At 49.6% G+C, this 22,894-nt stretch overlaps 1 protein-coding gene across 1 annotated transcript; it reads left to right on the top strand.

The window, feature by feature from the left end:
* Window positions 1-5,845: 5,845 nt before the first annotated feature.
* On the top strand, window positions 5,846-9,465 carry LOC135035812 (frizzled-7-like). Its single transcript, XM_063954370.1, has one exon. The coding sequence runs from the start codon at window positions 6,887-6,889 to the stop codon at window positions 8,486-8,488; it is 1,602 nt and encodes a 533-aa protein (XP_063810440.1). The 5' UTR covers window positions 5,846-6,886; the 3' UTR covers window positions 8,489-9,465.
* The last annotated feature ends 13,429 nt before the right edge of the window (window positions 9,466-22,894 follow it).

The raw sequence follows: 22,894 nt of genomic DNA, 5'->3' as shown, positions 1-22,894 counted from the left end.
TCTCCTGCCACACCTATGTAACATATATGTGACACTCGCTGGCTGCTCTCTTACAGTATAGGTGACTCTTCTCCTGTCACACCTATGTAACATATATGTGACACGCTAGCTGCTCTCTCACAGTATAGGTGACTCTTCTCCTGTCACACCTATGTAACATATATGTGACACGCTGGCTGCTCTCTCACAGTATAGGTGACTCTTCTCCTGTCACACCTATGTAACATATATGTGACACACTGGCTGCTCTCTTACAGTATAGGTGACTCTTCTCCTGCCACACCTATGTAACATATATGTGACACGCTGGCTGCTCTCTCACAGTATAGGTGACTCTTCTCCTGCCACACCTATGTAACATATATGTGACACGCTGGCTGCTCTCTCACAGTATAGGTGACTCTTCTCCTGTCACACCTATGTAACATATATGTGACACGCTGGCTGCTCTCTCACAGTATAGGTGACTCTTCTCCTGCCACACCTATGTAACATATATGTGACACGCTGGCTGCTCTCTCACAGTATAGGCGACTCTTCTCCTGTCACACCTATGTAACATATATGTGACACGCTGGCTGCTCTCTCACAGTATAGGTGACTCTTCTCCTGCCACACCTATGTAACATATATGTGACACGCTGGCTGCTCTCTCACAGTATAGGCGACTCAAAAACAAAGGTGTTGGATTTTAGAAATGCAGACTTTGCTAAAATGGGGAGATGTTTAAGTGATTCATTGGCAGACTGGAGGAACTTGGAAGGGGTGCAGGAGAGGTGGAAAAAAATTAAAAGTGCATTACTAAGTGTAACAGACCTTTGTATCAAAATGGTTAGGAAAAGCACCAGGAAAAGGAAGCCAGTGTGGTTCACAAAAGTAGTATCAACTAGTGTGAAAGCAAAAAAGATGGCTTTTAGGAAATACAAACAGACTCAAAATAATAACGACAAAGAGGAGTATCTGGACAGACGGAAGGATGCTAAGAAAGTGATCAGACGTGCAAAGGCAGAAGCTGAGGAGAAAATGGCCCAGTCAGTAGATAAAGGGGGCAAAACTTTTTTTAAGTATATAAGTGAAAGGAGAAAATCAAATGGAGGAATAATAAGACTTAAGACAGAGAGTGGGCATTTGGTGGAGGGAGACAAGGCAATAGCAGATCACCTAAATAATTATTTTTGCTCAGTATTTACTACAGAAGAAGGGATGGGGCCACAGTTAAATTGCAAGGACATTCATAAAAATAAGGTAGATGAAAATACATTTACAGAGGAGAAGGTCCTAACAGAACTTTCAAAACTAAAAGTGGATAAATCAATGGGACCAGATGGGATACACCCAAGGATACTCAAAGAGCTAAAAGATGTCCTGGTTACACCTTTAACAGAATTATTTAACCAGTCACTAAATACAGGTGATATTCCAGAGGACTGGAAAAGAGCAAATGTAGTTCCACTGCACAAAAGTGGAAGCAAGGAAGAAGCAAGTAACTACAGACCAGTAAGCCTTACATCAGTAGTAGGGAAAGTAATGGAAAAACTATTAAAAGAAAGAGTAGTGGAATATCTTAAATCAAACAACTTACAGGATCCAAAACAGCATGGATTTACTGGTGGGAGATCATGCCAAACAAATCTTATTGACTTTTTTGACTCTGTGATGAAAATAATAGATCAAGGGGGAGCTGTAGATGTAGCATATCTAGACTTTAGTAAGGCATTTGACACTGTCCCACATCACAGACTGCTAAATAAACTTGAAAGCCTGGGGGTGGATTATAAATTAGTGAAATGGATAAGAACCTGGTTGCAGGATAGGAAACAGACAGTTGTAGTTAATGGAGTGCAATCTATGGAGGGAAATGTTACCAGTGGAGTACCCCAGGGATCTGTACTTGGTCCAGTTCTCTTTAATATCTTTGTTGGTGACATTGCAGATGGTATTGAAGGGAAGATATGCCTTTTTGCAGATGATACAAAGATATGCAACAGGGTAGACACACCGGGAGGGGTCAAACAAATGATTGATGACCTAGGTAGGCTTGAGAAATGGTCAAGAACGTGGCAACTACAGTTTAATGCTAAAAAATGCAAAATCATGCACTTGGGTCTCAAAAACCCAAAGGCTAAGTATAGTATCAAGGGTACTATAATGGAAACTACTGAGGAGGAAAGAGATTTAGGAGTCACTATTTCAAGTGACTTGAAGGCAGGAAAGCAATGCAACAAAGCAATGAGAAAGGCAAGTCAGATGCTTGGTTGCATAGGGAGAGGAATCAGTAGCAGGAAAAAAGAAGTGATAATGCCACTGTATAGGTCATTGGTAAGGCCCCATCTGGAATACTGTGTCCAGTTCTGGAGACCCTATCTCCAGAAGGATATAAATACATTAGAGAGTGTACAAAGAAGGGCAACTAAAATGGTGCATGGCCTACATCACAAAACTTACCCGGAAAGGCTAAAAGATCTTAACATGTATAGTTTGGAGGAGAGAAGGGAAAGGGGAGACATGATAGAAACTTTCAAATATATAAAGGGTCTTAACAAAGTTCAGGAGGGAAACATTCTTCAAAGGAAAAGAAGTATTAGAACTCGAGGGCATACATTGAGACTGGAGGGGGGGAGGTTCAGGGGAAATTTAAGGAAAAATTACTTCACAGAAAGGGTAGTGGATAAGTGGAATAGCCTCCCATCAGAGGTGGTAGAGGCTAAGACTGTAGGGCAATTTAAACATGCTTGGGACAGGCATATGAATATCCTTACAAAGAATCAAGATTAAAAAAGGGTTGAGATTGCCTAAAGGATAAAATAAAAAAGGGGCTGACTAGATGGGCCAAGTGGTTCTTATCTGCCGTCAAATTCTATGTTTCTATGTTTCTATGACTCTTCTCCTGTCACACCTATGTAACATATATGTGTCACGCTGGCTGCTCTCTCACAGTATAGGTGACTCTTCTCCTGTCACACCTATGTAACATATATGTGACACGCTGGCTGCTCTCTCACAGTATAGGTGACTCTTCTCCTGCCACACCTATGTAACATATATGTGACACGCTGGCTGCTCTCTCACAGTATAGGCGACTCTTCTCCTGTCACACCTATGTAACATATATGTGACACGCTGGCTGCTCTCTCACAGTATAGGTGACTCTTCTCCTGCCACACCTATGTAACATATATGTGACACGCTGGCTGCTCTCTCACAGTATTGGCGACTCTTCTCCTGTCACACCTATGTAACATATATGTGACACGCTGGCTGCTCTCTCACAGTATAGGCGACTCTTCTCCTGTCACACCTATGTAACATATATGTGACACGCTGGCTGCTCTCTCACAGTATAGGTGACTCTTCTCCTGCCACACCTATGTAACATATATGTGACACGCTGGCTGCTCTCTCACAGTATTGGCGACTCTTCTCCTGTCACACCTATGTAACATATATGTGACACGCTGGCTGCTCTCTCACAGTATAGGCGACTCTTCTCCTGTCACACCTATGTAACATATATGTGACACGCTGGCTGCTCTGTCACAGTATAGGTGACTCTTCTCCTGTCACGGCAGTATGGATGGTGTAGTGGTTAGCATTACTGCCTCACAGCACTGAGGTCATGGGTTTGATTCCCACCATGGCCCTAACTGTGTGGAGTTTGTATATTCTCCCCGTACTTGCGTGGATTTCCTCCGGGTACTCTGGTTTCCTCCCACAATCCAAAAATATACTGGCGGGTTAATTGGCTCCCAACAAAATGAACACTAGTGTAAATGTGTGTGTACATGTGGTAGGGAATACAGAGTGTAAGCTCCCCTGGGGCAGGGACTGATGTGAATGGGCAAAATATTCTCTGTACAGCGCTGCGGAATATGTGTGCGCTATATAAATAACTGGTAATAATAATGTGCCATAAATGTGACACGCTGGCTGCTCTGTCACAGTATAGGTGACTCTTCTCCTGTCACACCTATGTAACATATATGTGACACGCTGGCTGCAGGGCCGAAACTAGGGGGGGGGCTAGGGGGGCAGGCGACCTGGGCGCCAGATTGGAGGGGGCGCCGAGACCCCCTAACACCCGCCGCGGCACTTTTAAACCCCCTTCTCCCGAGTGCCCAGCTCGGGGGGCGGGGTTTCACGGAATGACGCGATTGCGTCGTGACGTCACGGCGCAAACGCGTCATTCCACGAAACCCCGCCGGAGGAGGGAGAAGGGGGAGCCGTGCAGACGAGGAAGGAGAGGCGGCTGAAGAGCGGCGAGAACCGCTTCAAATGTAAGTCAGCCCCTCTCCCTTCCTCTCTCTCTCTCTCTCTCCCTCCACCACCGTCCTGCCGCAATGTGTAAAATGGGGACCTGTGCCTGCCGCAATGTGTAAAATGGGGACACTTTTTCCTGCCGCAATGTGTAAAATGGGGACACTTGCCAGCGTACTGTGTAAAATGGGGACCTGTGCCTGCCGCAATGTGTAAAATGGGGACACTTGCCAGCGTACCGTGTAAAATGGGGACCTGTGCCTGCCGCAATGTGTAAAATGGGGACACTTTTTCCTGCCGCAATGTGTAAAATGGTGACACTTTTTCCTGCCGCAATGTGTAAAATGGGGACACTTTTTCCTGCCGCAATGTGTAAAATGGGGACACTTTTTCCTGCCGCAATGTGTAAAATGGGGACACTTTTTCCTGCCGCAATGTGTAAAATGGGGACACTTTTTCCTGCCGCAATGTGTAAAATGGGGACACTTTTTCTGCCGCAATGTGTAAAATGGGGACACTTGCCAGCGTACTGTGTAAAATGGGGACCTGTGCCTGCCGCAATGTGTAAAATGGGGACACTTTTTCCTGCCGCAATGTGTAAAATGGTGACACTTTTTCCTGCCGCAATGTGTAAAATGGGGACACTTTTTCCTGCCGCAATGTGTAAAATGGGGACACTTTTTCCTGCCGCAATGTGTAAAATGGGGACACTTTTTCCTGCCGCAATGTGTAAAATGGGGACACTTTTTCCTGCCGCAATGTGTAAAATGGGGACACTTTTTCTGCCGCAATGTGTAAAATGGGGACACTTGCCAGCGTACTGTGTAAAATGGGGACACGTGCCTGCCGCAATGTGTAAAATGGGGACACTTTTTCCTGCCGCAATGTGTAAAATGGGGACACCTGTCTGCCGCAATGTGTAAAATGGGGAATGGGGACACTTGCCTGTCGTACTGTGTAAAATGGGGACACTTTTTCCTGGATATGAAATTTATGTTAGAAATGGCAATTTTTCAGGTAAAAAAGTTCTGAAAGATATATATATATAATATTTTTATTCATTTATTTATTTATTTTAATTTTTTTTATTATTATTTTTATTTATTTATTGGGGGGGGGGGGGGGTGTGTGTGTGTGTGTGTGTGTGTGTATAGTGTTACTGTGGGATATTAGTGTATGAGGGGACAGCGCTGAGTATCAGGGGGGAGGGAAGAGAGCTCTGACCCTGAGAGCTGACACTCTATCCTGTGCTGGGAACGGGCAGTGATGGTATGTCAGTGCCGGGGGGGTGTGCAGGGTGGAGGGGGAGGCTGGAGCTGATCTGTTCCCCCTCAGTGTCACTACAGCCGGGACCTCGCTCTCCCCCCCTACAGGAGCCCCTCGCTTTGTTCCCTTTCCAGCAGCAGCAGCCGCCCTCACCCAGCCTGGCCACAGGGGCGGGGCCTGCGAAGGAAAACAAATCCCCCTATTGGAGAGCTCTCGCCGCCGCCGCTTTGTGAATGGGGGGTCAGCGCCGATTACTATGGCCACGCCCACAGTCACGCCCCCTTATAAGGAGACCGGCGCTGAGTCCCGCGATGTACTACTACGGAGTGACCGGAGCCGGCGGCGTGCTGTGCGCGGAGTCCCCGTGTTACCGTACAGCGCCGGAGCTTCCTGCATACACAGCGCCGAGATCCCCGGAGCCTCCTGTATACACAGCGCAGAGACCCCCGGAGCCTCCTGTATACACAGCGCTGAGCACCCCGGAGCCTCCTGCATACACAGCGCTGAGCACACCGGAGCCTCCTGTATACACAGCACTGGGATCCTCCTGCATACACAGCGCTGAGCACCCCGGAGCCTCCTGCATACACAGCGCTGAGCACACCGGAGCCTCCTGTATACACAGCGCTGGGATCCTCCTGCATACACAGCGCTGAGCACCCCGGAGCCTCCTGTATACACAGCGCTGAGACCCCCGGAGCCTCCAGTATACACAGCGCTGCACCTCGGAGCCTCCAGTATACACAGCGCTGAGACCCTCGGAGCCTCCAGTATACACAGCGCTGAGACCCCGGAGCCTCCAGTATACACAGCGCTGAGACCCCGGAGCCTCCTGTATACACAGCGCTGAGCACCCCGGAGCCTCCAGTATACACAGCGCTGAGACCCCCCGGAGCCTCCAGTATACACAGCGCTGAGACCCCCGGAGCCTCCAGTATACACAGCGCTGAGACCCCGGAGCCTCCTGTATACACAGCGCTGAGCACCCCGGAGCCTCCAGTATACACAGCGCTGAGCACCCCGGAGCCTCCAGAATACACAGCGCTGAGACCCCCCGGAGCCTCCAGTATACACAGCGCTGAGACCCCGGAGCCTCCTGTATACACAGCGCTGAGCACCCCGGAGCCTCCAGTATACACAGCGCTGAGACCCCCCGGAGCCTCCAGTATACACAGCGCTGAGACCCCCCGGAGCCTCCAGTATACACAGCGCTGAGCACCCCGGAGCCTCCTGTATACACAGCGTTGAGACCCCCCGGAGCCTCCAGTATACACAGCGCTGAGACCCCCGGAGCCTCCAGTATACACCTCGCTGGGAGCCTCCTGCATACACGGCGCCGCACCCCGGCACAGGACCCCCGGTCACCATGCTGCTGCTGCTCCTGCTCTCCGCTGTCTCCTCCGGGGAGAAGGGCCTCCCGGTGCCGGAGCACGGCTTCTGCCAGCCCATCTCCATCCCGCTGTGCGCGGACATCGCCTACAACCAGACCATCCTGCCCAACCTGCTGGGACACGGCAGCCAGGAGGAGGCCGGGCTGGAGGTGCACCAGTTCTTCCCGCTGGTGACGGTGCGGTGCTCGCCGGAGCTGCGCTTCTTCCTGTGCTCCATGTACGCGCCGGTGTGCACGGTGCTGGAGGCCGCCATCCCCCCCTGCAGGTCGCTGTGTGAGCGGGCCCGGGGCGGCTGCGAGGCGCTCATGAACAAGTTCGGCTTCCAGTGGCCGGAGCGGCTGCGCTGCGAGAACTTCCCGGTGCACGGAGCCGGCGACATCTGCGTGGGGCAGAACAGCTCGGAGACCCCCCCGGGAGGAGCCACCCCCGCCGCACCGTCCCTGCAGCCCCCGGACACCCCCGCACCAGCGTCCTCCTGCCCCCGCCAGCTCCGGGTGCCGCCACACCTGGGCTACCGCTTCCTGGGGGAGAAGGACTGCGGCGCCCCCTGCGAGCCCGGCCGGCCGCACGGCCTCCTGTACTTCTCCGCGGAGGAGGTGCGCTTCTCCCGGCTGTGGGTGGGGGTCTGGGCCGGCCTCTGCGCCCTCTCCTCGCTGGGCACCGTGCTCACCTACCTGGTGGACGTGCGGCTCTTCTCCTACCCGGAGCAGCCCATCGTCTTCCTGTCCGCCTGCTACCTGCTGCTGGGCCTGACGCACACCGCCGGCTCCGTGCTGGGGGATCGTGCCGTGTGCCTGGAGCGCTGGGCGGAGGACGGCTGGCGGACGCTGGCGCAGGGCGGCCGGAGGGAGGTGTGCACGGCGCTCTTCATGCTCAGCTACTTCTCCGGCATGGCGAGCTCCGCCTGGTGGGTGATCCTGGCGCTCAGCTGGTTCCTGGCCGCCGGCATGAAGTGGGGGCACGAAGCGATCGCGGCGCACTCGCACTACTTCCACCTGGCGGCCTGGGCGCTGCCGGCGGGGCAGACGATGGCGGCGCTGGCGCTGGGGCTGCCGGACGGGGACGTGCTGAGCGGGGTGTGCTCGGCGGGGGCGAGCAGCGTGGCCGCGCTGCGGGGCTTCGTGCTGGCGCCGCTCTGCCTCTACCTGCTGCTGGGCTCGTCCTTCCTGCTGGCCGGCCTGGTGTCTCTCTTCCGCATCCGCACCATCATGAAGCGCGGCGGCGGCGGCCAGACCGACAAGCTGGAGAAGCTGATGGTGCGCATCGGGGTGTTCAGCGTCCTGTACACCGTGCCCGCCGCCATCGTGCTGGCCTGCGGCTTCTACGAGCAGGCGTTCCGGGAGAGCTGGCAGCGGAGCTGGCTGCAGAGGAGCTGCAAGAGCCTGGCCGTCCCCTGCCCCGGGCACACCCCGGACTCCGGCCCGGACTTCACCGTCTTCATGATCAAGTATCTCATGACCATGATCGTGGGCATCACCTCCAGCTTCTGGATCTGCTCCGGGAAGACGCTGCAGTCCTGGCGCCGCTTCTACCGCCGGCTCAGCAAGGGGGGCAGCAAGGGGGAGACGGCGGTGTGACCGGCGCTGTGCCGCCCCCCGGGACTACTGGGACTGCGAACCACAGACCTACACCCACATGGGGCTCCACAGACCTACCCCCACATGGTGCTCCAGTGACCTCCTGACTTACCCACATAGGGCTCCATATCAGGTCATTCCAACTCTACCTGAGGATCATTGCTCCACTGACTTACCCCCATGGGGCTCCACATCAGGGCATCACAGCTCCATCTAACTCCATACCTGAGGATCATTGCTCCACTGACTTACCCCCATGGGGCTCCACATCAGGGCATCACAGCTCCATCTAACTCCATACCTGAGGATCATTGCTCCACTGACTTACCCCCATGGGGCTCCACATCAGGGCATCACAGCTCCATCTCACTCCATACATGAGGATCATTGCTCCACTGACTTACCCCCATGGGGCTCCACATCAGGGCATCACAGCTCCATCTCACTCCATACCTGAGGATCATTGCTCCACTGACTTACCCCCATGGGGCTCCACATCAGGGCATCACAGCTCCATCTAACTCCATACCTGAGGATCATTGCTCCACTGACTTACCCCCATGGGGCTCCACATCAGGGCATCACAGCTCCATCTAACTCCATACCTGAGGATCATTGCTCCACTGACTTACCCCCATAGGGCTCCACATCAGGGCATCACAGCTCCATCTAACTCCATACCTGAGGATCATTGCTCCACTGACTTACCCCCATGGGGCTCCACATCAGGGCATCACAGCTCCATCTAACTCCATACCTGAGGATCATTGCTCCACTGACTTACCCCCATGGGGCTCCACATCAGGGCATCACAGCTCCATCTCACTCCATACCTGAGGATCATTGCTCCACTGACTTACCCCCATGGGGCTCCACATCAGGGCATCACAGCTCCATCTAACTCCATACCTGAGGATCATTGCTCCACTGACTTACCCCCATGGGGCTCCACATCAGGGCATCACAGCTCCATCTAACTCCATACTTGAGGATCATTGCTCCACTGACTTACCCCCATGGGGCTCCACATCAGGGCATCTCAGCTCCATCTCACTCCATACCTGAGGATCATTGCTCCACTGACTTACCCCCATGGGGCTCCACATCAGGGCATCACAGCTCCATCTCACTCCATACCTGAGGATCATTGCTCCACTGACCTACCCCCAACATGGGGCTCCATAGACTTCCTGACTTAACCCGATGGGGCTCCACAGACCTCCTGACGTACCCCGATGGGGCTCCACATCAGGGCATCACCGCTCCATCTAACTCCATACCAGGGGATCATTGCTCCACTACCCCCCACATGGGGCTCCATAGACCTCCTGACTTACCCCCATGGGGCTCCACAGACCTCCTGACTTATCCCCATGGGGCTCCACATCAGGGGATCACTACTTCCATGGTACTCGGCATCTCAGGATAACTGCTCCACAGACTTATTCCCAAGGGACTCTGCACCTGGGGGGATCATTACTGCCATTATACTCTGCATCTGGGGATCACTGCTCCATAGACCCACTTACTGCTCCCATGGTACACTGCATATGAGGGGCTCCACAGACCGCCTATCATTACTCCTGCTCTACTCCACATCCAGGGGGTCACTGCTCTCCTGGGACTCAGCATCTGGGGGTCGTTTCTCTGCAGACCCCAAGACTTGGACCTGCAGATGCCTCCTGGCCAGTTCAGTACTGGGTTTCCTCTGAGGACACTGTTCTAGTTCCTGGAGCTTTGTTTTAGTTTAGCTCTTTCTACAGCCGGAATCTTGTGAAATCTGGGAACTTACCTATGATCTACCAGATGCAAGCCTGGCTATTGTGACGCCCAGGACAGACCCTGTGATTTGTATAAGAAAGCTGCATATGATTTGTGTCTTCAGTGCTGCAGGTTATTGGGGAGGAAGGGGTTAATATGGGATGCACAGTGACATTGTACAGAATGAGGTGAGGACAGGGTTAATATGGGATGCACAGTTGTACAGAATGTGGTGAGGATTGGGTTAATATGGGATGCACAGTGACATTGTACAGAATGAGGTGAGGACGGGGTTAATATTGGAGGCACAGTTGTACAGAATGAGGTGAGGACGGGGTTAATATGGGATGCACAGTGACATTGTACAGAATGAGGTGAGGACGGGGTTAATATTGGAGGCACAGTTGTACAGAATGAGGTGAGGACGGGGTTAATATGGGATGCACAGTTGTACAGAATGGGGTGAGGACGGGGTTAATATGGGATGCACAGTTGTACAGAATGAGGTGAGGACGGGGTTAATATGGGATGCACAGTTGTACAGAATGAGGTGAGGACGGGGTTAATGTGGGATGCACAGTTGTACAGAATGAGGTGAGGACGGGGTTAATATGGGATGCACAGTTGTACAGAATGAGGTGAGGACGGGATTAATATGGGATGCACAGTTGTACAGAATGAGGTGAGGACGGGGTTAATATGGGATGCACAGTTGTACAGAATGAGGTGAGGACGGGGTTAATATGGGATGCACAGTTGTACAGAATGCGGTGAGGAAGGGGTTAATATTGGATGCACAGGGGAAACAGACATTCCTGCATTTGCTCAGCTGCTGCCTGGTGTAGGTTCCCCTGTTGTCCTAGAGGATCAGGTCTTGTGTGTTGCTAATGAGTCCGCTCCCTACAGACAGTTAAAGTGCCACAGAGTGAGACCTGGCCGCCCTGCAGCTGCGCAAATAATGTCCCCACCGCAGTGTCACCAAGAGTGTCACACAGTTATAGTGTCCTCTCTGCATCACTCATTCTCCTCAATGCAGAATTCCCCTGATTATCGGCTCTATTCCCCGGCTGTAATGGTGTGCCCCCTGTTCTATCCAGCTGCATATAGGGTAAAGTGTTTCCTCCAATATTCAGGTTCCTTTCCCCCCGCCCTGTTACATGCCTTTATATTCTGCAATGTTCCTGCATGGTAAAGTGTTCTATTAGTCTTGCAGCATTTCCCAGTGTCTGTGGGTCATTAGACGGGTCACCCCCGGGCGAGTACAGGGTAAAAGTCACCAGCGATAGCATTGCACCCCAGTCACTGTCTCCTGTCCACTTCTGTCTTCCCAGGAATACACAATCGCTGTAAAATGTTACTTTCCAGGGTGAGGTTAGTTCAGTATGAACTCGTTTCCTGGTACACCTGCGGAGTCTAGGTGCTGAATAATGTGTATTTTACAAGTAATATACTATGTATGACACTATTTTATACCCGAGTCTCTGTGCATGTCCAGCTATCAGTGGATGAAGACTATATTCTTCTATATTTTTGTTCTGTAAATATCTACCTTTTTGTATGAAGATATATATGTATTTATATGTTTCTAAGCCGCACTGTATCTTGTGTACAGAACACTAAATAAAGCCACTTTTAGTTATCTGTTGTTGGTGTCTGTCAGGACGGTGTATAGGAGACTGGGGTACACAGGGTGAGAGCGTCTCCTAAGGGCGCAGAAGTCATTGGTAACCATGTAATAGATAGACAATGATCACTGTCCCCTCCAATATATACTAACAGTATGTGTAAGCTTGCGAGCAGGGCCTTCCTACCTCTATGTCTGTCTGTTTTTACCCAGTTTTGTTCTATAACGGTTGTTCTAATTGTAAAGCGCAAGAAACTAATAATAATACTGCAGGAAATTCTGTTGCACTTTACAAAATAACAAGACTGGGTAATAACAGACAGAGGCAGGAAGGCCCTGCTCGCACGCTTACCCATCGTGTTCAACTTGTTTTAAGTTGTGATGATTCTACATACTTGCTGAGTAATGTTTTATGACTAGTTAGCTACTATAACTCATGTTACCCCCGGAATAACCACAGTGATATTTTAAGTATTATAACCTTGGATAGCTTTTTCATTCAGAAATTTATACATTCCTTTTTTAAATCCAATTACAGAGTCCGCCATTACCACCTTCCCTGGCAGGGAATTCCACATCCTAATTGCCCTAACAGTGAAGAACCCTTTCCTCCGTTGCGTTCGGAACTTTCTCTCCTCCAGTTGCAGCGAGTGCCCACGTGTCCTAAACTGTGTTCTTTTAATAAATAATTTCTCTGATAACTCTTTGTGATGTCCCTTTACATATTTGAAGATATTAATAATATCTCCTCTTAGGCGCCTCTTTTCTAGTGTATACATATTCAGCCTAGTAAGTCTTTCCTTATAGTCCAGTCCTTCTAGGCCTTTAATCAATTTAGTAGCTCGCCTTTGTACACTTTCGAGTTCACTGATGTCTTTTATATACAATGGTGCCCAAAACTGAACACAATATTCCAGGTGCGGACGTACCAATGCCTTATACAGCGGCGTGATTACATCCGAGTCCCTTGTCTCAATTCCCCTTTTTATGCACGCTAGCACCTTAATTGCCTTCTTTACTGCGTTTTGACATTGTGTACGGTTATAAAGCCTATTATCAATGAGTACCCCCAAATCTTTTTCCAACTCTTTCCCCTAGGCGGTCCCCATTTAATATGTAGAATGCAAGTTTGATTTTAGTCCCAAAATGCATAACCTTGCACTTGTCTGTATTGAACCACATTTTCCATTTAGACGCCCAGAGTTCAAGTATGTGTGTGTGTATGTATGTATAATATATATATATATATATATATACAAACAGAGAACCCAGCACTCACCAAAGTAAACTCACTTATCCTCAACAATTCAATAAATAAATGATGGGGATTTAGTTGGTGGATTGGCCAATGCACGGAAGCCTGTATACCGATTCAAGGTACCCCACCTTCATACAGGTCCTACACTATCACAGAGTCTTAAAACCTGACTACCACACTGCTGCATCATCTGCCTGCTAGATGTAATGTGTACCTGCCACAGACTTTATGGCTTTTAAAGGCACACTAGTCACCTATTGCACTGGCTCAAAGATGATTGCTAAAAAAACAGCTGAGACAGGTTCAGGATAATGAAGTCCACACAGGGGTGCATGAGAAAGCTAGTGGCCACGGTTAATAAGAGCTAACCATAGATTAACCCCTTCATATACACACAGAGTAAAAACCACAGCACTCACCGCACCAGAAGCGGGGCACAGCTATGCACTTACCACTCACAGGGTGGGGTGCATGTAACACTGCACTCTCCACCACAGAAGCGGGGTACACAGCTGTACTTACCACTCACAGGGCGGGGTGCATGTAGCCCATGACCACATCGCTCTAATAAATACAAACAGAGAACCCAGCACTCACCAAAGTAAACTCACTTATCCTCAACAATTCAATAAATAAATGATGGGGATTTAGTTGGTGGATTGGCCAATGCACGGAAGCCTGTATACCGATTCAAGGTACCCCACCTTCATACAGGTCCTACACTATCACAGAGTCTTAAAACCTGACTACCACACTGCTGCATCATCTGCCTGCTAGATGTAATGTGTACCTGCCACAGACTTTATGGCTTTTAAAGGCACACTAGTCACCTATTGCACTGGCTCAAAGATGATTGCTAAAAAAACAGCTGAGACAGGTTCAGGATAATGAAGTCCACACAGGGGTGCATGAGAAAGCTAGTGGCCACGGTTAATAAGAGCTAACCATAGATTAACCCCTTCATATACACACAGAGTAAAAACCACAGCACTCACCGCACCAGAAGCGGGGCACAGCTATGCACTTACCACTCACAGGGTGGGGTGCATGTAACACTGCACTCTCCACCACAGAAGCGGGGTACACAGCTGTACTTACCACTCACAGGGCGGGGTGCATGTAGCCCATGACCACATCGCTCTAATAAATACAAACAGAGAACCCAGCACTCACCAAAGTAAACTCACTTATCCTCAACAATTCAATAAATAAATGATGGGGATTTAGTTGGTGGATTGGCCAATGCACGGAAGCCTGTATACCGATTCAAGGTACCCCACCTTCATACAGGTCCTACACTATCACAGAGTCTTAAAACCTGACTACCACACTGCTGCATCATCTGCCTGCTAGATGTAATGTGTACCTGCCACAGACTTTATGGCTTTTAAAGGCACACTAGTCACCTATTGCACTGGCTCAAAGATGATTGCTAAAAAAACAGCTGAGACAGGTTCAGGATAATGAAGTCCACACAGGGGTGCATGAGAAAGCTAGTGGCCACGGTTAATAAGAGCTAACCATAGATTAACCCCTTCATATACACACAGAGTAAAAACCACAGCACTCACCGCACCAGAAGCGGGGCACAGCTATGCACTTACCACTCACAGGGTGGGGTGCATGTAACACTGCACTCTCCACCACAGAAGCGGGGTACACAGCTGTACTTACCACTCACAGGGCGGGGTGCATGTAGCCCATGACCACATCGCTCTAATAAATACAAACAGAGAACCCAGCACTCACCAAAGTAAACTCACTTATCCTCAACAATTCAATAAATAAATGATGGGGATTTAGTTGGTGGATTGGCCAATGCACGGAAGCCTGCATAGCTGTGCCCCGCTTCTGGTGCGGTGAGTGCTGTGGTTTTTACTCTGTGTGTATATGAAGGGGTTAATCTATGGTTAGCTCTTATTAACCGTGGCCACTAGCTTTCTCATGCACCCCTGTGTGGACTTCATTATCCTGAACCTGTCTCAGCTGTTTTTTTAGCAATCATCTTTGAGCCAGTGCAATAGGTGACTAGTGTGCCTTTAAAAGCCATAAAGTCTGTGGCAGGTACACATTACATCTAGCAGGCAGATGATGCAGCAGTGTGGTAGTCAGGTTTTAAGACTCTGTGATAGTGTAGGACCTGTATGAAGGTGGGGTACCTTGAATCGGTATACAGGCTTCCGTGCATTGGCCAATCCACCAACTAAATCCCCATCATTTATTTATTGAATTGTTGAGGATAAGTGAGTTTACTTTGGTGAGTGCTGGGTTCTCTGTTTGTATTTATTAGAGCGATGTGGTCATGGGCTACATGCACCCCGCCCTGTGAGTGGTAAGTACAGCTGTGTACCCCGCTTCTGTGGTGGAGAGTGCAGTGTTACATGCACCCCACCCTGTGAGTGGTAAGTGCATAGCTGTGCCCCGCTTCTGGTGCGGTGAGTGCTGTGGTTTTTACTCTGTGTGTATATGAAGGGGTTAATCTATGGTTAGCTCTTATTAACCGTGGCCACTAGCTTTCTCATGCACCCCTGTGTGGACTTCATTATCCTGAACCTGTCTCAGCTGTTTTTTTAGCAATCATCTTTGAGCCAGTGCAATAGGTGACTAGTGTGCCTTTAAAAGCCATAAAGTCTGTGGCAGGTACACATTACATCTAGCAGGCAGATGATGCAGCAGTGTGGTAGTCAGGTTTTAAGACTCTGTGATAGTGTAGGACCTGTATGAAGGTGGGGTACCTTGAATCGGTATACAGGCTTCCGTGCATTGGCCAATCCACCAACTAAATCCCCATCATTTATTTATTGAATTGTTGAGGATAAGTGAGTTTACTTTGGTGAGTGCTGGGTTCTCTGTTTGTATTTATTAGAGCGATGTGGTCATGGGCTACATGCACCCCGCCCTGTGAGTGGTAAGTACAGCTGTGTACCCCGCTTCTGTGGTGGAGAGTGCAGTGTTACATGCACCCCACCCTGTGAGTGGTAAGTGCATAGCTGTGCCCCGCTTCTGGTGCGGTGAGTGCTGTGGTTTTTACTCTGTGTGTATATGAAGGGGTTAATCTATGGTTAGCTCTTATTAACCGTGGCCACTAGCTTTCTCATGCACCCCTGTGTGGACTTCATTATCCTGAACCTGTCTCAGCTGTTTTTTTAGCAATCATCTTTGAGCCAGTGCAATAGGTGACTAGTGTGCCTTTAAAAGCCATAAAGTCTGTGGCAGGTACACATTACATCTAGCAGGCAGATGATGCAGCAGTGTGGTAGTCAGGTTTTAAGACTCTGTGATAGTGTAGGACCTGTATGAAGGTGGGGTACCTTGAATCGGTATACAGGCTTCCGTGCATTGGCCAATCCACCAACTAAATCCCCATCATTTATTTATTGAATTGTTGAGGATAAGTGAGTTTACTTTGGTGAGTGCTGGGTTCTCTGTTTGTATTTATTAGAGCGATGTGGTCATGGGCTACATGCACCCCGCCCTGTGAGTGGTAAGTACAGCTGTGTACCCCGCTTCTGTGGTGGAGAGTGCAGTGTTACATGCACCCCACCCTGTGAGTGGTAAGTGCATAGCTGTGCCCCGCTTCTGGTGCGGTGAGTGCTGTGGTTTTTACTCTGTGTGTATATGAAGGGGTTAATCTATGGTTAGCTCTTATTAACCGTGGCCACTAGCTTTCTCATGCACCCCTGTGTGGACTTCATTATCCTGAACCTGTCTCAGCTGTTTTTTTAGCAATCATCTTTGAGCCAGTGCAATAGGTGACTAGTGTGCCTTTAAAAGCCATAAAGTCTGTGGCAGGTACACATTACATCTAGCAGGCAGATGATGCAGCAGTGTGGTAGTCAGGTTTTAAGACTCTGTGATAGTGTAGGACCTGTATGAAGGTGGGGTACCTTGAATCGGTATACAGGCTTCCGTGCATTGGCCAATCCACCAACTAAATCCCCATCATTTATTTATTGAATTGTTGAGGATAAGTGAGTTTACTTTGGTGAGTGCTGGGTTCTCTGTTTGTATTTATTAGAGCGATGTGGTCATGGGCTACATGCACCCCGCCCTGTGAGTGGTAAGTACAGCTGTGTACCCCGCTTCTGTGGTGGAGAGTGCAGTGTTACATGCACCCCACCCTGTGAGTGGTAAGTGCATAGCTGTGCCCCGCTTCTGGTGCGGTGAGTGCTGTGGTTTTTACTCTGTGTGTATATGAAGGGGTTAATCTATGGTTAGCTCTTATTAACCGTGGCCACTAGCTTTCTCATGCACCCCTGTGTGGACTTCATTATCCTGAACCTGTCTCAGCTGTTTTTTTAGCAATCATCTTTGAGCCAGTGCAATAGGTGACTAGTGTGCCTTTAAAAGCCATAAAGTCTGTGGCAGGTACACATTACATCTAGCAGGCAGATGATGCAGCAGTGTGGTAGTCAGGTTTTAAGACTCTGTGATAGTGTAGGACCTGTATGAAGGTGGGGTACCTTGAATCGGTATACAGGCTTCCGTGCATTGGCCAATCCACCAACTAAATCCCCATCATTTATTTATTGAATTGTTGAGGATAAGTGAGTTTACTTTGGTGAGTGCTGGGTTCTCTGTTTGTATTTATTAGAGCGATGTGGTCATGGGCTACATGCACCCCGCCCTGTGAGTGGTAAGTACAGCTGTGTACCCCGCTTCTGTGGTGGAGAGTGCAGTGTTACATGCACCCCACCCTGTGAGTGGTAAGTGCATAGCTGTGCCCCGCTTCTGGTGCGGTGAGTGCTGTGGTTTTTACTCTGTGTGTATATGAAGGGGTTAATCTATGGTTAGCTCTTATTAACCGTGGCCACTAGCTTTCTCATGCACCCCTGTGTGGACTTCATTATCCTGAACCTGTCTCAGCTGTTTTTTTAGCAATCATCTTTGAGCCAGTGCAATAGGTGACTAGTGTGCCTTTAAAAGCCATAAAGTCTGTGGCAGGTACACATTACATCTAGCAGGCAGATGATGCAGCAGTGTGGTAGTCAGGTTTTAAGACTCTGTGATAGTGTAGGACCTGTATGAAGGTGGGGTACCTTGAATCGGTATACAGGCTTCCGTGCATTGGCCAATCCACCAACTAAATCCCCATCATTTATTTATTGAATTGTTGAGGATAAGTGAGTTTACTTTGGTGAGTGCTGGGTTCTCTGTTTGTATTTATTAGAGCGATGTGGTCATGGGCTACATGCACCCCGCCCTGTGAGTGGTAAGTACAGCTGTGTACCCCGCTTCTGTGGTGGAGAGTGCAGTGTTACATGCACCCCACCCTGTGAGTGGTAAGTGCATAGCTGTGCCCCGCTTCTGGTGCGGTGAGTGCTGTGGTTTTTACTCTGTGTGTATATGAAGGGGTTAATCTATGGTTAGCTCTTATTAACCGTGGCCACTAGCTTTCTCATGCACCCCTGTGTGGACTTCATTATCCTGAACCTGTCTCAGCTGTTTTTTTAGCAATCATCTTTGAGCCAGTGCAATAGGTGACTAGTGTGCCTTTAAAAGCCATAAAGTCTGTGGCAGGTACACATTACATCTAGCAGGCAGATGATGCAGCAGTGTGGTAGTCAGGTTTTAAGACTCTGTGATAGTGTAGGACCTGTATGAAGGTGGGGTACCTTGAATCGGTATACAGGCTTCCGTGCATTGGCCAATCCACCAACTAAATCCCCATCATTTATTTATTGAATTGTTGAGGATAAGTGAGTTTACTTTGGTGAGTGCTGGGTTCTCTGTTTGTATTTATTAGAGCGATGTGGTCATGGGCTACATGCACCCCGCCCTGTGAGTGGTAAGTACAGCTGTGTACCCCGCTTCTGTGGTGGAGAGTGCAGTGTTACATGCACCCCACCCTGTGAGTGGTAAGTGCATAGCTGTGCCCCGCTTCTGGTGCGGTGAGTGCTGTGGTTTTTACTCTGTGTGTATATGAAGGGGTTAATCTATGGTTAGCTCTTATTAACCGTGGCCACTAGCTTTCTCATGCACCCCTGTGTGGACTTCATTATCCTGAACCTGTCTCAGCTGTTTTTTTAGCAATCATCTTTGAGCCAGTGCAATAGGTGACTAGTGTGCCTTTAAAAGCCATAAAGTCTGTGGCAGGTACACATTACATCTAGCAGGCAGATGATGCAGCAGTGTGGTAGTCAGGTTTTAAGACTCTGTGATAGTGTAGGACCTGTATGAAGGTGGGGTACCTTGAATCGGTATACAGGCTTCCGTGCATTGGCCAATCCACCAACTAAATCCCCATCATTTATTTATTGAATTGTTGAGGATAAGTGAGTTTACTTTGGTGAGTGCTGGGTTCTCTGTTTGTATTTATTAGAGCGATGTGGTCATGGGCTACATGCACCCCGCCCTGTGAGTGGTAAGTACAGCTGTGTACCCCGCTTCTGTGGTGGAGAGTGCAGTGTTACATGCACCCCACCCTGTGAGTGGTAAGTGCATAGCTGTGCCCCGCTTCTGGTGCGGTGAGTGCTGTGGTTTTTACTCTGTGTGTATATGAAGGGGTTAATCTATGGTTAGCTCTTATTAACCGTGGCCACTAGCTTTCTCATGCACCCCTGTGTGGACTTCATTATCCTGAACCTGTCTCAGCTGTTTTTTTAGCAATCATCTTTGAGCCAGTGCAATAGGTGACTAGTGTGCCTTTAAAAGCCATAAAGTCTGTGGCAGGTACACATTACATCTAGCAGGCAGATGATGCAGCAGTGTGGTAGTCAGGTTTTAAGACTCTGTGATAGTGTAGGACCTGTATGAAGGTGGGGTACCTTGAATCGGTATACAGGCTTCCGTGCATTGGCCAATCCACCAACTAAATCCCCATCATTTATTTATTGAATTGTTGAGGATAAGTGAGTTTACTTTGGTGAGTGCTGGGTTCTCTGTTTGTATTTATTAGAGCGATGTGGTCATGGGCTACATGCACCCCGCCCTGTGAGTGGTAAGTACAGCTGTGTACCCCGCTTCTGTGGTGGAGAGTGCAGTGTTACATGCACCCCACCCTGTGAGTGGTAAGTGCATAGCTGTGCCCCGCTTCTGGTGCGGTGAGTGCTGTGGTTTTTACTCTGTGTGTATATGAAGGGGTTAATCTATGGTTAGCTCTTATTAACCGTGGCCACTAGCTTTCTCATGCACCCCTGTGTGGACTTCATTATCCTGAACCTGTCTCAGCTGTTTTTTTAGCAATCATCTTTGAGCCAGTGCAATAGGTGACTAGTGTGCCTTTAAAAGCCATAAAGTCTGTGGCAGGTACACATTACATCTAGCAGGCAGATGATGCAGCAGTGTGGTAGTCAGGTTTTAAGACTCTGTGATAGTGTAGGACCTGTATGAAGGTGGGGTACCTTGAATCGGTATACAGGCTTCCGTGCATTGGCCAATCCACCAACTAAATCCCCATCATTTATTTATTGAATTGTTGAGGATAAGTGAGTTTACTTTGGTGAGTGCTGGGTTCTCTGTTTGTATTTATTAGAGCGATGTGGTCATGGGCTACATGCACCCCGCCCTGTGAGTGGTAAGTACAGCTGTGTACCCCGCTTCTGTGGTGGAGAGTGCAGTGTTACATGCACCCCACCCTGTGAGTGGTAAGTGCATAGCTGTGCCCCGCTTCTGGTGCGGTGAGTGCTGTGGTTTTTACTCTGTGTGTATATATATATATATATATATGTGTGTGTGTATATATATATATATATGTATGTATGTATGTATGTATGTGTGTGTATATATAATATTTCAAAAGTCACAGTACACCCTTTGGTTTAAAAAAACTGTGCCAGAAATGGGAAAACTGAATAGTCCAGTAAGGTACGAGTGAGGTGGGCTATCTTCTAGAGTATGTACCAAACGTGGGCGCCAACTTGAACTCTGAGTCGGTTTTCCCATTTTCTGCACAGTTTTTGAAACAAAAGGGTGTACTGTGACTTTTGAATTACTGTGTGTGTATATATATGTATGTAATTTCTATTGGAGGGGGCACACAAGGGGCCCAGAGCCAGGCTCCTGGACTTGTAATGTCGTATCCTGCATCAGAGCATTGTCAGCCCCCCCCCCCATATATGATTCTATGGGGGGCACATGAGAAGGCACACGAGGGACCGGAGACCAGTAGCTATGATCTGTCTGGGAAGTGCGGTGCAGTAAAAGTCTGGGGGTCGGGGATCAGTAGCTATGATCTGGCTGGGAAGTGCGGTGCAGTGAATGTCTGGGGACCGGAGACCAGTAGCTATAATCTGTCTGGGAAGTGTGGTGCAGTGAATGTCTGGGGACCGGAGACCAGTAGCTATGATCTGTCTGGGAAGTGCGGTGCAGTGAATGTCTGGGAACCGGAGACCAGTAGCTATGATCTGTCTGGGAAGTGTGGTGCAGTGAATGTCTGGGGACCGGAGACCAGTAGCTATGATCTGTCTGGGAAGTGCGGTGCAGTGAATGTCTGGGGACCGGAGACCAGTAGCTATGATGTGGCTGGGAAGTGCGGTGCAGTGAATATCTGGGGACCGGAGACCAGTAGCTATGATCTGTCTGGGAAGTGCGGTGCAGTGAATATCTGGGGACCGGAAACCAGTAGCTATGATCTGTCTGGGAAGTGTGGTGCAGTGAATGTCTGGGGACCGGAGACCAGTAGCTATGATCTGTCTGGGAAGTGCGGTGCAGTGAATGTCTGGGGACCGGAGACCAGTAGCTATGATGTGGCTGGGAAGTGCGGTGCAGTGAATATCTGGGGACCGGAGACCAGTAGCTATGATCTGTCTGGGAAGTGCGGTGCAGTGAATATCTGGGGACCGGAAACCAGTAGCTATAATCTGTCTGGGAAGTGCGGTGCAGTGAATGTCTGGGGACCGGAGACCAGTAGCTATGATCTGTCTGGGAAGTGCGGTGCAGTGAATCTCTGGGGACCGGAGACCAGTAGCTATGATCTGTCTGGGAAGTGCGGTGCAGTGAACGTCTGGGGATGGAGACCAGTAGCTATGATCTGTCTGGGTAGTGCGGTGCAGTGAATGTCTGGGGACCGGAGACCAGTAGCTATGATCTGTCTGAGAAGTGCGTTGCAGTGAATATCTGGGGACCGGAGACCAGTAGCTATGATCTGTCTGGGAAGTGCGGTGCAGTGAATATCTGGGGACCGGAGACCAGTAGCTATGATCTGTCTGGGAAGTGCGGTGCAGTGAATGTCTGGGGACCGGAGACCAGTAGCTATGATCTGTCTGGGAAGTGTGGTGCAGTAAATATCTGGGGACCGGAGACCAGTAGCTATGATCTGGCTGGGAAGTGCGGTGCAGTGAACGTCTGGGGACGGAGACCAGTAGCTATGATCTGTCTGGGAAGTGCGGTGCAGTGAACGTCTGGGAACCGGAGACCAGTAGCTATGATCTGTCTGGGAAGTGCGGTGCAGTGAATGTCTGGGAACCGGAGACCAGTAAATATGATCTGTCTGGGAAGTGCGGTGCAGTGAACGTCTGGGGACGGAGACCAGTAGCTATGATCTGGCTGGGTAGTGCGATGCAGTGAATATCTGGGGACCGGAGACCAGTAGCTATGATCTGTCTGGGTAGTGCGGTGCAGTGAATATCTGGGGACCGGAGACCAGTAGCTATGATCTGTCTGGGAAGTGCGGTGCAGTGAATGTCTGGGGACCGGAGGCCAGTAGCTATGATCTGTCTGGGAAGTGCGGTGCAGTGAATGTCTGGGAACCGGAGACCAGTAGCTATGATCTGTCTGGGAAGTGCGGTGCAGTGAACGTCTGGGGACGGAGACCAGTAGCTAT

This window comes from Pseudophryne corroboree, unplaced genomic scaffold (assembly GCF_028390025.1).
Source record: "Pseudophryne corroboree isolate aPseCor3 unplaced genomic scaffold, aPseCor3.hap2 scaffold_612, whole genome shotgun sequence".
NCBI lineage: Eukaryota > Metazoa > Chordata > Amphibia > Anura > Myobatrachidae > Pseudophryne > Pseudophryne corroboree.
This window is presented reverse-complemented; position numbering and strand designations above follow the sequence as displayed.

Excerpts from the sequence above, each read along its gene's own strand:
- LOC135035812 (XM_063954370.1), top strand. The coding sequence starts at position 6,887 with ATGCTGCTGCTGCTCCTGCTCTCCGCTGTCTCCTCCGGGGAGAAGGGC.